The following is an 11,483-nucleotide window of genomic DNA, read 5'->3' on the forward strand; positions in this document are numbered from 1 at the left end:
TTATGTTTTTACAAAGGTATTGAAAGCATTACAAGATGCAGTCACCAATCACAACCTGGCAGCGCAGCCTAACCCGCCCCCTCCTGAGCCAACCCCCACCAATGTTACACCTGTCAAGAACCATGCCAGGCAGCTGCCAGTCCACTCTTTTCAGGTAAAAGTTGAAAAAAGTCTGAACAGGATATATAAATGCTCTGTGAGTCTGTTGCAGTTAGATAAATAAAATAATAATACTGATCTCTGACAGTCAGAGTTTAAAAGTTGTGTCTATTGTTTTGTGTCTATTCAGGTGAAGATGGTCCGGTACGGCAGACAGACTGTTTCTGTGGATGTGGACACAGGAGTGCTGCTTTTTGACAGGAAGGCTGGCTCATTTGGAATAGAGAGGGTTTCACATGACAGAAGTAAGACTGTAGTTTTTTTCATTTTACTATCAAGCTACTCTCATGACCCTTTTTGCTCTGAAGTATATTGTTTAATGCTTTTGTTTCACTTCAGTCCTTCAGATTGTCAAGTTCCAGAGTAGTCCTGCAAAAGTGCGTGTGGTTGTCGACAGCCACCACAACACACCACGGGAGATGATGTTTGAGAGCGCACGGGTGAGGAAAGACAATGACTTAATATTGACTTGACTTTTCAGTTTTTTTTGACTTTTCACTCTGGTCTTTCATAGAAACGTGACGCTTTCTGCCAACTCATTCAGCTGATGAAGACCAGGCACTCTCAGCTGAGTGAACCTGACATGGTCTCTGTGTTTGTTGGCACCTGGAATATGGGTAAATCAATCATGATAGCCTTATATTTAAATGTCACACCACAGCAGATTATGCAGTGTGCTGACTGAGATGATTTACATTATTTATTGTGCTGTCATGTGCACGCAGGTGGTTCCCCTCCACCTCGCAGCCTGCAGTCCTGGGTGACCTGCTGCGGTTTGGGGCACACCCCTGATGAGATGACTGCCTTGCTCCCTCATGACATTTACGCTTTAGGGACTCAGGAAAACACTCAAGGGGAGAGAGAATGGACGGAACAAGTGAAAGCAACCCTTCGCAGCTATACTCACATTGACTTCAAACAAGTAACGTTACTTTTTTGACTTTTTTCATCCATATTTTATCACCTTTTTCAGAAACAGATTAAGAACATGAAAACACCATGCACTATATTAAAACTTTTAAAAAGTCACAGTACTTTTCAAACTTTTTACATTATAAGAAAAAAATGACAATCAAAAAAAAAATTCAAAGAAAAGTTTCCAAAATTAACATTTTACCATATCCAGTCAAAAGCCTTTTATGTGCTCCAGACTTTCTTAAAAAAAAAAATAAAATTGGATTATTTAAAAGGTAATCTTATTTTTACACATTCCCTGTACAGAAATCTTTAGAGTGAAGTGTAGGTGCTTAAAACTTTAATTTTCTGTTCAAAACACACAACACTGACCACTCCATATGGTATCATGACTTTGGCCTTCCTTCGAGATTGAAAATGGTGATAAGGGATTGATTAACCTTTGTAGTCTTGATTTAAGAACAAAATTATAGTATTGGACGTATCATCCAACCTCTTAAGTCGAATGCTTTGTGTGTGACTGGGTTTGTTTCTGGGTTGATTGGAAGATATCTGGAATTATTTCTGATTATTTCCTGATGATACACCCCTGAATGTTTTGGTTGAAGTATTTGTGTTTTTCATTGACATGTCCTAAAGTGGCTGCGTCTCTTCACTTTGATGATTTGTTTTAAATAGGTTGTCTTTTTTCCAGTGTTTGTGTTCAAAAACTGAAACTTACTTCACAGAAATGGGTCGCATCAATTAAAGAAAGAACAACTAAATATCATTTTTAGTGATACAGAAAAAACTGAAATCTAAGCAAGTGTTTATGTCTTACTTTTTGTAAAAACAGTCTTATTAGACTCAATTTGAGCCACATTCTCCTGACAGGTCCAGAGAGTTGTCTGATTTCAATATATTAAAATTGATTTGGTCAAGTTATTTATTATTCATTAAACTTTTATTTAACCAGGTTGGTTCCAATGAGACCAAAAAGCTCTTTTTAAGAGAGACCTGGCAAAGACAGGCAGCTGCAAAAACACAAAGTTACAGACAGACAGGAAGCACAAAAAGAGACAAAGCACAGCCAACAAAACACAAGATTATGGATTAAAAGGTTATTGGATTAAGAAAATATCCTAACTTCAAGACACCTGTCTGGTAAACGTCACATTTTTTTTTTACCCTTTACAAGCATCTGGGTGTTGTTTTGGTCTATTGAAATCTTAAAATGAAATCCTTTTCAGGACCTGTCAGGTGAATGTGGCTCCTAGTTTAGAATTTTTACTAAAAGTAAGACATAAACACTTGCCTAGATTTCAGTTTTTGCACTTCAGACTGTTCTCTTGCTCTAATGTAATGTGTTGCATTTTCCTGTAGGTGGCAGTACAGTCCCTCTGGAATATGAGGCTGGCCGTGTTTGTGAGGCCAGAGCACGAGAGTCGCATCAGCCATGTGAACACAGCGAGTGTGAAGACTGGCTTGGGGAACACACTGGGTATAAATAGATAATAGACAAATAGATGAAAGAATACAGCCTGTGATTTATATGAAGGACATTTTTTGAACTTAAGGTTTGATGTGCAAAATGTCTGTTGTCTCAGGTAACAAGGGGGCTGTTGGCATCTCTTTCCTCTTCAGTGGAACATCTTTTGGCTTTGTTAACTGCCACCTGACTTCTGGAAGTGAGAAAGTGCTAAGGTATGTTGTGTTAACCTGTAAGACCAGTTTTATTTCTCATCACTTCATTCAAACTTTACATTTTAAAGGATTTACATTGTCTGATGCCATGTACACCATCTTCAGGAGGAACCAGAATTTTGTGGACATCCTCAGGCTGCTTTCTCTCGGTGACAAACAGCTCAGCGCCTTTGACATCAGCCTGCGCTTCACCCATCTCTTCTGGTGTGGAGACCTTAACTACAGACTCGACTTGGATGTGCAGGTGAGACCAACAGTTATTTCATCTTCATCAGTCATGGCATATTTGAAAATTTGAAAATTGGTTGGGACTATTCTAATATTAAGCTATGAAATTCTTAAGCTGTCATGTTAATAATTCTGTCTTGGTATCTCTAACTTCAGGACATCCTGAAACATGTCTCTAAGAGGGAGTTTGAGGAGCTCATGTGTGCAGATCAGCTGACCCGAGAAAGACACAAGAGAAAGGCCTTTCTCCATTTCAGTGAGTTTCAGTTTGCTGCTGTTCTCTGGTCAATACTGAGGGCTCAAATCAGGGAGTTATTTCACTGTATGATTATAATAATATGAAGTAAAACATGTTGACTTTCATTCATTGTTTTGGTGAGAAATAAAATGATAATTCTAATTCACATCTTTTTCTAATTTTTTTTTTAATTGTCTGGGCCACATAAGAAAATCTATTTACTGGGGATGTGGTTATAAGGCCCACAAACAAAGGAGTGAATTGATTTAGTGAAAAACAAATGTATTTGACTAAAATTTAGGCAGCTTCTTTCCTATAATCTAAAAATTGATGGTGTATAAATCCATATATACTTTTGACTTGATGATTAATTACAGCTCTGTTGTGTTAACTCTGTACTCCTCTCGTTTTATCCTGTTTAAGAGGAGGAGAAGATTGCATTCCCGCCCACCTATCGGTATGAACGGGGCTCCCGAGACTGTTACCTTTGGCAAAAGTACAAGACTTCAGGGGTGAGTAATGTGTGACACTTCAGAGAAACAGGATGAGGGATACACATAAAACACATTTTATGTGCTGGACAGAGGAAGCATTTCTATAGCTGAAACAATAAGTGGCTTTGACACCACAAAAATAATACTCCCTCAGCCTTATCAAGATTTCAAGGGTTAGTGACACGGCTCGAGTGAAAGTGGTCAAGGTTGTTGGTCTGATTTGCACGTTACTCTGGTCCAGACTGAAATGTCTCAAGATCATTCAGATGGTTTTATTGAAACATTGTAATGACATCCAAAGCTTCCAGATGATCTGTGTAAAAGACCTGAGAAATGAGCATGACCCTGAACTGTAGGAATAAAGACCAAGAGACGTGTGATTTTCTTGTTGAATGTTTCTTTTTGAAATGTCTCTGAGCTGCTTTAATTACTGTGATTATTTTTCCTATGTATAAAAACAACATCTTTTCTTTTTTTTAATTATGACTTCAAGCCTGTAGGTTTATTGTATAACAAACACTGATGCTAAATAAAGATTCACAACAGAGAAAAGACCCTCAAGCATTCCAAGTATAAAACTGACTTGACTCTAAAGATATCTTTGTGTGTAAGTTAATCCCATTGAAGGGGTCTGTAGGGTAAGCTGACTATGACAGCAGCTGCCACGGCTTCTAAACATAGGTTGTTACGTGTGACCCACACACTAAAAAAGGATCGGCTGGCATAACAGGAATAACATTAACTATCATTGTTTACATTCCCTAAGTCTGGCAAGTTCATTTTCATACCACAAAACAGATTACTGTTTATTTATTCCTGAATCTGTTTTTATAGGTAAGAGTTAACGTTCCTTCATGGTGTGACAGGATTCTGTGGAAGTCCTACCCCGAGACGCACATCATCTGCACTGCTTATGGTAAGATGTGAGAGTTATGAGAAAAAGGAACAGATAACAAAAGACAGAAACAGAATGTATAAGAGCGGCAAAGACATGGCAGTGAGAAAGTCCGGGTATAACTATATATTTTGAGGCAGTGTACCATAATTAGATATACGTGCAGTGTTTTTTTTTTCATTCTTTCCCCTGTAAAATGTCAGTAAACCTTACAATGTATACGGTCAAACCCTATATTTCGTCCTGTGGTCCAGAGGCAGCCAGCCATTTCCCCTCACTGCAGGCTGAGCTTCCGTTTTAGAATAGCTCGGCAGTTTATCAAAATATAACGAACATTCAGAAGAAACTTCCTTTCTTTTCCCAAACCACTCACTTTGACTTACTTTGACACATCTTGTGAAATACCAAGACTTCCTATGTGCCCAACAGTCCTGTACACTCAGAACTTCTGGTACAACAAAAGTTGTTTGTGATTTCAACTGCAAATGCATATCATTCTCACCAGGTTGCACAGATGACATCTTTACCAGTGATCATTCGCCTGTTTTCGCCACGTTCCAAGTGGGAGTGACATCACAGTTCAGCTCCAAAACAGGTGCTTCTGTTGTTGCGACACTTGTAGCAAACAAACTAATGTGACTCAATATATTTTATACCTGAACAGTATTGTGCTACATTTTCTTGCACAGAGAAAAGCTCAAGCGTGGAGAAGGCCTGGATAGAGCTCGAGGGCATCGAGGCTATTGTGAAGACTGCGAGCAAGGCGAAGTTCTTCATTGAATTTCATTCCGCTTGCCTTGAAGGTATAGAGTCCCTTTAAATAGACATTTTATAAATCGATGTGCAGCAAAGCCACAAGAATCCTTTCAAATCTTCCTCTGCAGAGACACGACGCTCGAGTGAGAATGACTCGCAGAGCTGTGATGTTCCCGGGTTTCTTAAACTAGGCTGGTCCTTCAAACAACTGCCCAAGGTAAGAAGCTCAGTCCACTTCAATACAATCAAAAGTTTACCAGCTTCTCAAACCAAAGTGTGTACTTGTGTTTTCTTATCTGTTATAGCTTTTGCCAATCATGTCTGACATGGAGTACCTTCAGGATCAGTTCCTGCTGTTATCTGTCAAGTCATGCGATGGATTTGAGTCATACGGTTGGTCTTCAGACAAATTCATTTTGTTTTATAAACTACTACTTGGGTGCGCTACTGTTTTTAAAATGACAGTTTAACACAAAATGTATTTTATCATGTTTGCAACAGTTTTCAGACTTGATTTACGAGTGGCGATTGCTCTAAGACTGCAAGAGAAGCTCAGCTTCCCCTAAAATGTCCCCAAAAAAGTGGTGATATGTACTACTGTGTGTACATTTCATTGACAAAATACACGCTACAATTCCTTCATCTTTTGTTCAGAGTCAGCTACCTATCGCAGGTTGCTGGCTTGACCTCCTTCTCATTCATCCCCGCAGCGTCTCAGTGTTTTAACACAGTCGGACGCTAGGCGTCTTCTGACTTCAACGGGGAAGCGTAGAGTGGGTTGTTGCACTGTGGCAACTGTACGGTCATTAGATAAACGCTGGGCTTTGTCCTGCCCTCGGAGGCTGAGCGTCTCTGGGGGTCTATGAGGCAGTGGGCTGGCCTGGATGCTGGGCTTCTGTATGATAATTGGATGATCTGTCTGAGGCCGAATCCTTTTTTGATTGACAGTGAAATGAGCCAGTCAGCGATCTTGAAGTATAACCCTCCACTGGAGCATCTTCTGAGTTCTACGTTTACTTGTTCTGGACTGATCCGGAGGCTTTATCGAGCCTCAGCGAGTTTACTTTTCTTAAAAACGACGAGCATTGTGTTTAAAGATTCTCTCTCTTTTCACCAATAAGCAGCTACAGCTACAGCTGTGGAGCTTCTCCCTCTGTCACTCACACTTACAGCCTGTTGTAGTCTCACGTAGCAACTCCAGCTGCTAACAAGCTGACACGGAAGGTGGAATTTACGTTTAAATAAATAAACAAATTTATGATGTAGGCTGGAAAAAAAATGAGCTTCCCCTCCTTGACTGACCAACAGCCGCCACTGAGATTTACCACTGAACCTGCCAACAGACTGGAGTACTTGCACATACTGAACTGATGCATTTTGAGGCAATTACAAGTGCTAAAAATCAAAGTGATTTCCTTCCAATCCCATTAGACAAAGAAAACGAGTCCAAAACTGAAGAAACTGTATGAAATATCAGGAAGCATGCAAAAATGAACTGCACAGAGATTATGTTACATCAGCAAATACTTTGAACAGGTGAATGCTGCGTGGCTCTGCACATCCTTGCTGGTTCATCTGAGCAGTTTGAGACATTTCTGAGTCACCGTGGCGAGGAGATGGGCTCCATAAGAGGTCGGGTGAGGATCCATGTGCCAAAGGACCGAAGAGGAACTCGTAAGAAGTCCTATGGTGAGTTAGCTCGGTTTATCCTGGTTTTACTCTGCCCTGCTTGCACTATCACTTCCTGCTAAACTTCCAGCTTCGCTGTCACTGCTCTCCATGACTCTACTATGAGTGCTTCCTCTATTTGGTTTTTCAATGACCCCTGGCTTGGCTTTGCAATTGCTGGTATCTATCAACCACTTCCTTTTTTGGCTCCTGACTGATGACCAGATGCATCCTGAGACACTGAAACCAGGACTGATCAGTGTAATGTCTCCAGGTCAGAAATCACAACAACACATAAACACCACGATGCTGTTTGATGCAACTTGACTTAGCCTTCAGCCTGCACACGCGACACATATTTTTAGGAAGTCTTTCTTATTGTGAAATGCATCAGTTCCTATCTGTAATTCTTCATTTTCAGAGTTGTTTCACTTTGAGAAGGATCCTGTAAAGTCACACATGACTCCTGCATCTACACGTGTTCCAGTAAACAGGTGAGGACACATTGCTCAAAGACATTAAGCCTTTTCAGTTTTTCTAATGTTGGATGTATTCCTGCTTTGGAAATCTGAGATTCATGAAATCCTTTTCAGCTGACAAAACTCTTTGTAATTTCATTACAGATTATCGGCAGCTCCTCCCAAACTTACTCCAAGCAGCTACACCAATCCAGCCTACTACATCTTTGAGGGTGTGTCAGTGACACGCAGGGTAGAGGAGGCTCTTCCACAGCGAAAGGACCCTCAGGTGATCTGGTCTGGAAATGAAGCTTTGCAACTTCCAAAAGTTGCAGGACGGCAGGGATTTGAAAGGAGACAAAGTCGCAGATCAGACTTTACAGAGATTGAAATTCCTGCCATCCTACCCCAATGCTCCCCAACAAATGAGCTTCTTACACCCCAAACCAACTCCTCATACCAGCTTTTCCCCACCAAGAGCCCATCTCCTATTCCTCCACCCTCAAGTAACGCCATGTCACAATACCAAGAACAGACCTCACATCCAAAAGAAAAATACCAAAGTAAAAATGTTGTTCAGGACTCCATTCTGCCAGAGAAGAACCTGAGGAACTTATACATGAATCACTCAGCAATCATCAGGGAAAAAGCCAGAAGGGATCCACATCAGATTCTCCCAGAAGTGACCAATCCTGTTCGAGCAGCTAAGAAGCAGTCAGCTTTCTCCTACATCCCTGCCCACTTAGCACCCTGTCAGGCTACTGTTCCCTGGATTGTGGATCTGCAACCGCCAGCACCTACAGGAGACAACTCTCTTACTGCTTTGCAAATCGCCAAGTCCCTCAGTGAAGTTGACTTTTTCCCCACCGAGCAGAGAGGCTTGTCCATACCTAACCAGAGAGTAAATTATAGAAATGGCCCTTCCATGCATGGAGACAGAGGCTACAACTGGGAAAAAGAGGTAAGACACTGACCTCTAAAACAACTCATAAAAGACTGGGGTCATGGTTCTTCATAAAAAACATAACTTTCTTTTGTTTTATATCAAAGCAGGTTTCTGTCCTCCAAGGTGCACCAGAGACAGTGCGTGAGCTTCTCAGTGCTCTGGGTCTTCAGAGATACACTCTAGGACTTAGTCTCAATGGCTGGGATGATTTGGATTACTTCAGGTAAATTAATTTGGGGAAACATGTTTCAAAAACAACATAAAGGCACAGATACTGGTACTTGAGATGGATTACTGATGATGGAGGTGTCAGACGTTCGACCCAGGTGCGTGCGTAGGGGAGCAAGACACACTCACAGAAGTGAAAAGCATTTATTTACTTTTTTTCACCACCATTATTATCTACTTTTACTTCTAATATTAAAGCATCCTCTTCTGTGTTTACATCTCTACAAACAGAACGGACTGAGTGTGTAAACTCAACCCACCCACATATTCACGTGTTTTTTCTGGGCTTTAAAAATCTCCTGGTAACATTTCTATCTGAGGTCAGGGTGAGCAAATGTGAGAGCACAGGTCACATAAGAAAGTGAGCGAGGTAATGATGTACCATACAACCAGAGCCATCCAATAAGAGTGACATGTGATTTGAGGAATGAGCGGCTAAAGAAGGAGGCCCAGTTTCAAGCTAATATCCCTTCAAATTAGCCTGTATACATGCAGCATTGATGTAAATGCAAAAATAAGCAATGTTGGGCAGTTTTCCGTTTTATCCGTGATCATATCATCATTGGGAAAGTTACATCGTGACTCTTCCTGAAACTCATCATTACAACACCAAAGAGGGGCAACACCCTCTAAGTTTACTTCTCGAAGGGTTTGAAAAGATGCAGTACTAGTTTTCACAGAGCATACTGAGAAAGAAAACGTGCTGCTCTGAAATGCTAAGAAAGTTAAAAACAGTTTGAGGCAGTACAGGCCAAATAGTCAATTCTGAGTCCCACCTCTGATAAGTAAATCAGACAATCATAATTCAGGATTTTGAGATGGTGACAGCAGATATCATCAGATTATATGGGGGGGGGGGCCCATACCACCCTGTCCACCCCTCTGGATACGCCTCTGACTGCATCAAAACTTAGAGTTTCTTGAAGCCAACATCTGCCAGATATTGAGGAATCAGTATCAACTTCTGCTGTCCTCTGCTATCGTCTGCTTAAGGAACACTGGATCTACGCATTAGATCAGTGTTTTTGCACCTCTGACCTTCTTGGCCTTTTTAATGTATTGTTTTGGTTAGCTTTCTGCTCTTTTATGACTGAAAAATGCAGTGCGTTGCATAATTCATCTGTAAATCAAGAATTTTCTTTCCCTTTCATTTTGATAAAGTTACATTTGTTTTTAAGCGATAGGTTTGTTGTTTACAGAACAGAATCATCAAGGATGTGTGTCTCAGTTTTGGGGCCTGATCAAATTAGAAGAGTGCATGTGACAGTCATACTCATGATTTGAGTGAATGACTGAGCATGACATGTTAGGTTAGCATTTTATAACCTTGCTATGGCACACGTATGCATCAGTAACTCAGTCACAATGTGTAAATAAATCAGCACTGTGTGTATTACTCATGACTAGGAGGACTATGATGATGTGGACTCCTGTTGAATTTCCAGCTAAGTATGACTGTCTTTACAGTGGTGTCACAGAGGAGGATCTACGTGCTGCAGGAGTTACAAACCCTTCACACAGGCGCAGGATCCTCGAGAACCTGCCCAGGAACTGGAACTAACACACACACGGATGAAAAACTGTTAATGGTACGATGCCTCACAGTCCCCTCAATCACAACTGGAAGAGTTATTCAAGCCACATCTGGTAGAAGGATTCTCTAGGTATCAATCACATCAGCCGGACATAACCACAGCCCTGCTTTCTTCACATCCTCTCAATCAATATCAACCGTTTTCCTGAGTTCACAATGCAAAGGGACCACAATACAAGATGCAAAATTTACTCATCCATTCAGACTGATAATAAAAGAGGTGGGTGATAAGAATGAAACACTTGTTGTGAACCTCCGTTTACTGACACTTGTATGAATATTGATTGTTACATCAAGGTCTCATCGATTGTGCTTTAGATGGTTTTAGATGAATATAAAAACATTGTCCTTCAATTCTCAGCGTTCACTCAAGGCTGGTGTTTACAATTCATCTCTATCCCTGCTACTGTGTGCTCACCATTACGCTGTTATCATTGAGCCTAGATCTGTGCTTGTAAAAGCCTTCTATTAAACTTACAGAGCATAAAATCCTGGAGTGTACATGTCTACTGGAGCATTGTCTGTAAATCTGGTTCAGAGTGAGCTTTCATAGCTCGTTTTTACCGTGTCATACTGTTATCATGTCACTTAAGCAGCACTTATGTCAACTGCACATGTTTTATGCAACATTTATAAAGCAAAGTGCATAAAGCAACTCTTGACAACGTACACAGCAACCATGGGTGTTACTTTATGCTGTCGAGCATGAACTCAGAGAGACTGCCTCTAAAAATCTGCTCCATTTGAGTGCTTAGGTGACATCATCAAACCATGATACAAATGTTGCTGTTCTTCAAGTATAGAGTTAACTCCAGTGAAAAGAAAGTCACCTCAAACAATTAAAGTCAGTTATAGTATTTACTACATAAACACATTATTGTTGAGTGTGTTTTGCTCTTGCTCCTGCAGTATACACATTTTTCTCTGTGGTAATATCCTTTTTTTGTTCCAGTAGTGCCAGGTGTTTTCCCTTGAGAGACAGTGTAATATTTATTATTTGATGACTGCTTGAAAAGAATTAATCTTACAGCTTTTAACATCTCATACAAATAAGATCACATCAGTTATTTTTGTGTTTACAGATTGCCTAAATTGCGGCCATGTCCGTAGACAAACATGAAAGCGCTGCATTTATCAGCTCAGTGAAATGATAGACAACAGCAGCTCGAGATGAGACAACTGTGGATCCAGCCCTAAAGTACTGAGTTAATCTGCCATGTG

At 40.6% G+C, this 11,483-nt stretch overlaps 1 protein-coding gene across 2 annotated transcripts in view; it reads left to right on the forward strand.

The window, feature by feature from the left end:
- The window catches only part of inppl1b (inositol polyphosphate phosphatase-like 1b), a 27,477-nt gene extending 16,390 nt beyond the window's left edge, over nucleotides 1–11,087 (forward strand). The window contains exons 9-28 of one of the 2 annotated variants that reach the window (XM_074673702.1): nucleotides 17–154; nucleotides 290–404; nucleotides 499–599; nucleotides 674–776; nucleotides 885–1,081; nucleotides 2,437–2,554; nucleotides 2,661–2,757; nucleotides 2,863–3,001; nucleotides 3,142–3,241; nucleotides 3,647–3,735; nucleotides 4,552–4,633; nucleotides 5,118–5,207; nucleotides 5,302–5,415; nucleotides 5,497–5,585; nucleotides 5,674–5,761; nucleotides 6,905–7,057; nucleotides 7,458–7,530; nucleotides 7,660–8,455; nucleotides 8,545–8,663; nucleotides 10,136–11,087. In XM_074673702.1, coding sequence (XP_074529803.1) covers nucleotides 17–154; nucleotides 290–404; nucleotides 499–599; nucleotides 674–776; nucleotides 885–1,081; nucleotides 2,437–2,554; nucleotides 2,661–2,757; nucleotides 2,863–3,001; nucleotides 3,142–3,241; nucleotides 3,647–3,735; nucleotides 4,552–4,633; nucleotides 5,118–5,207; nucleotides 5,302–5,415; nucleotides 5,497–5,585; nucleotides 5,674–5,761; nucleotides 6,905–7,057; nucleotides 7,458–7,530; nucleotides 7,660–8,455; nucleotides 8,545–8,663; nucleotides 10,136–10,229 — 2,895 coding nt within the window. In that variant the 3' untranslated portion in view covers nucleotides 10,230–11,087. The remainder of the gene's footprint in view (nucleotides 1–16; nucleotides 155–289; nucleotides 405–498; nucleotides 600–673; nucleotides 777–884; nucleotides 1,082–2,436; nucleotides 2,555–2,660; nucleotides 2,758–2,862; nucleotides 3,002–3,141; nucleotides 3,242–3,646; nucleotides 3,736–4,551; nucleotides 4,634–5,117; nucleotides 5,208–5,301; nucleotides 5,416–5,496; nucleotides 5,586–5,673; nucleotides 5,762–6,904; nucleotides 7,058–7,457; nucleotides 7,531–7,659; nucleotides 8,456–8,544; nucleotides 8,664–10,135) is intronic. The other variant, XM_074673703.1, reaches the window with a different exon arrangement.
- Nucleotides 11,088–11,483: the final 396 nt, after the last annotated feature.

The sequence above is a fragment of the Halichoeres trimaculatus genome, unplaced genomic scaffold, assembly GCF_033239565.1.
Source record: "Halichoeres trimaculatus isolate MK-OKI-2021-1 unplaced genomic scaffold, fHalTri1.1 fHalTri1_scaffold_7, whole genome shotgun sequence".
Classification (NCBI taxonomy): Eukaryota; Metazoa; Chordata; class Actinopteri; order Labriformes; family Labridae; genus Halichoeres; species Halichoeres trimaculatus.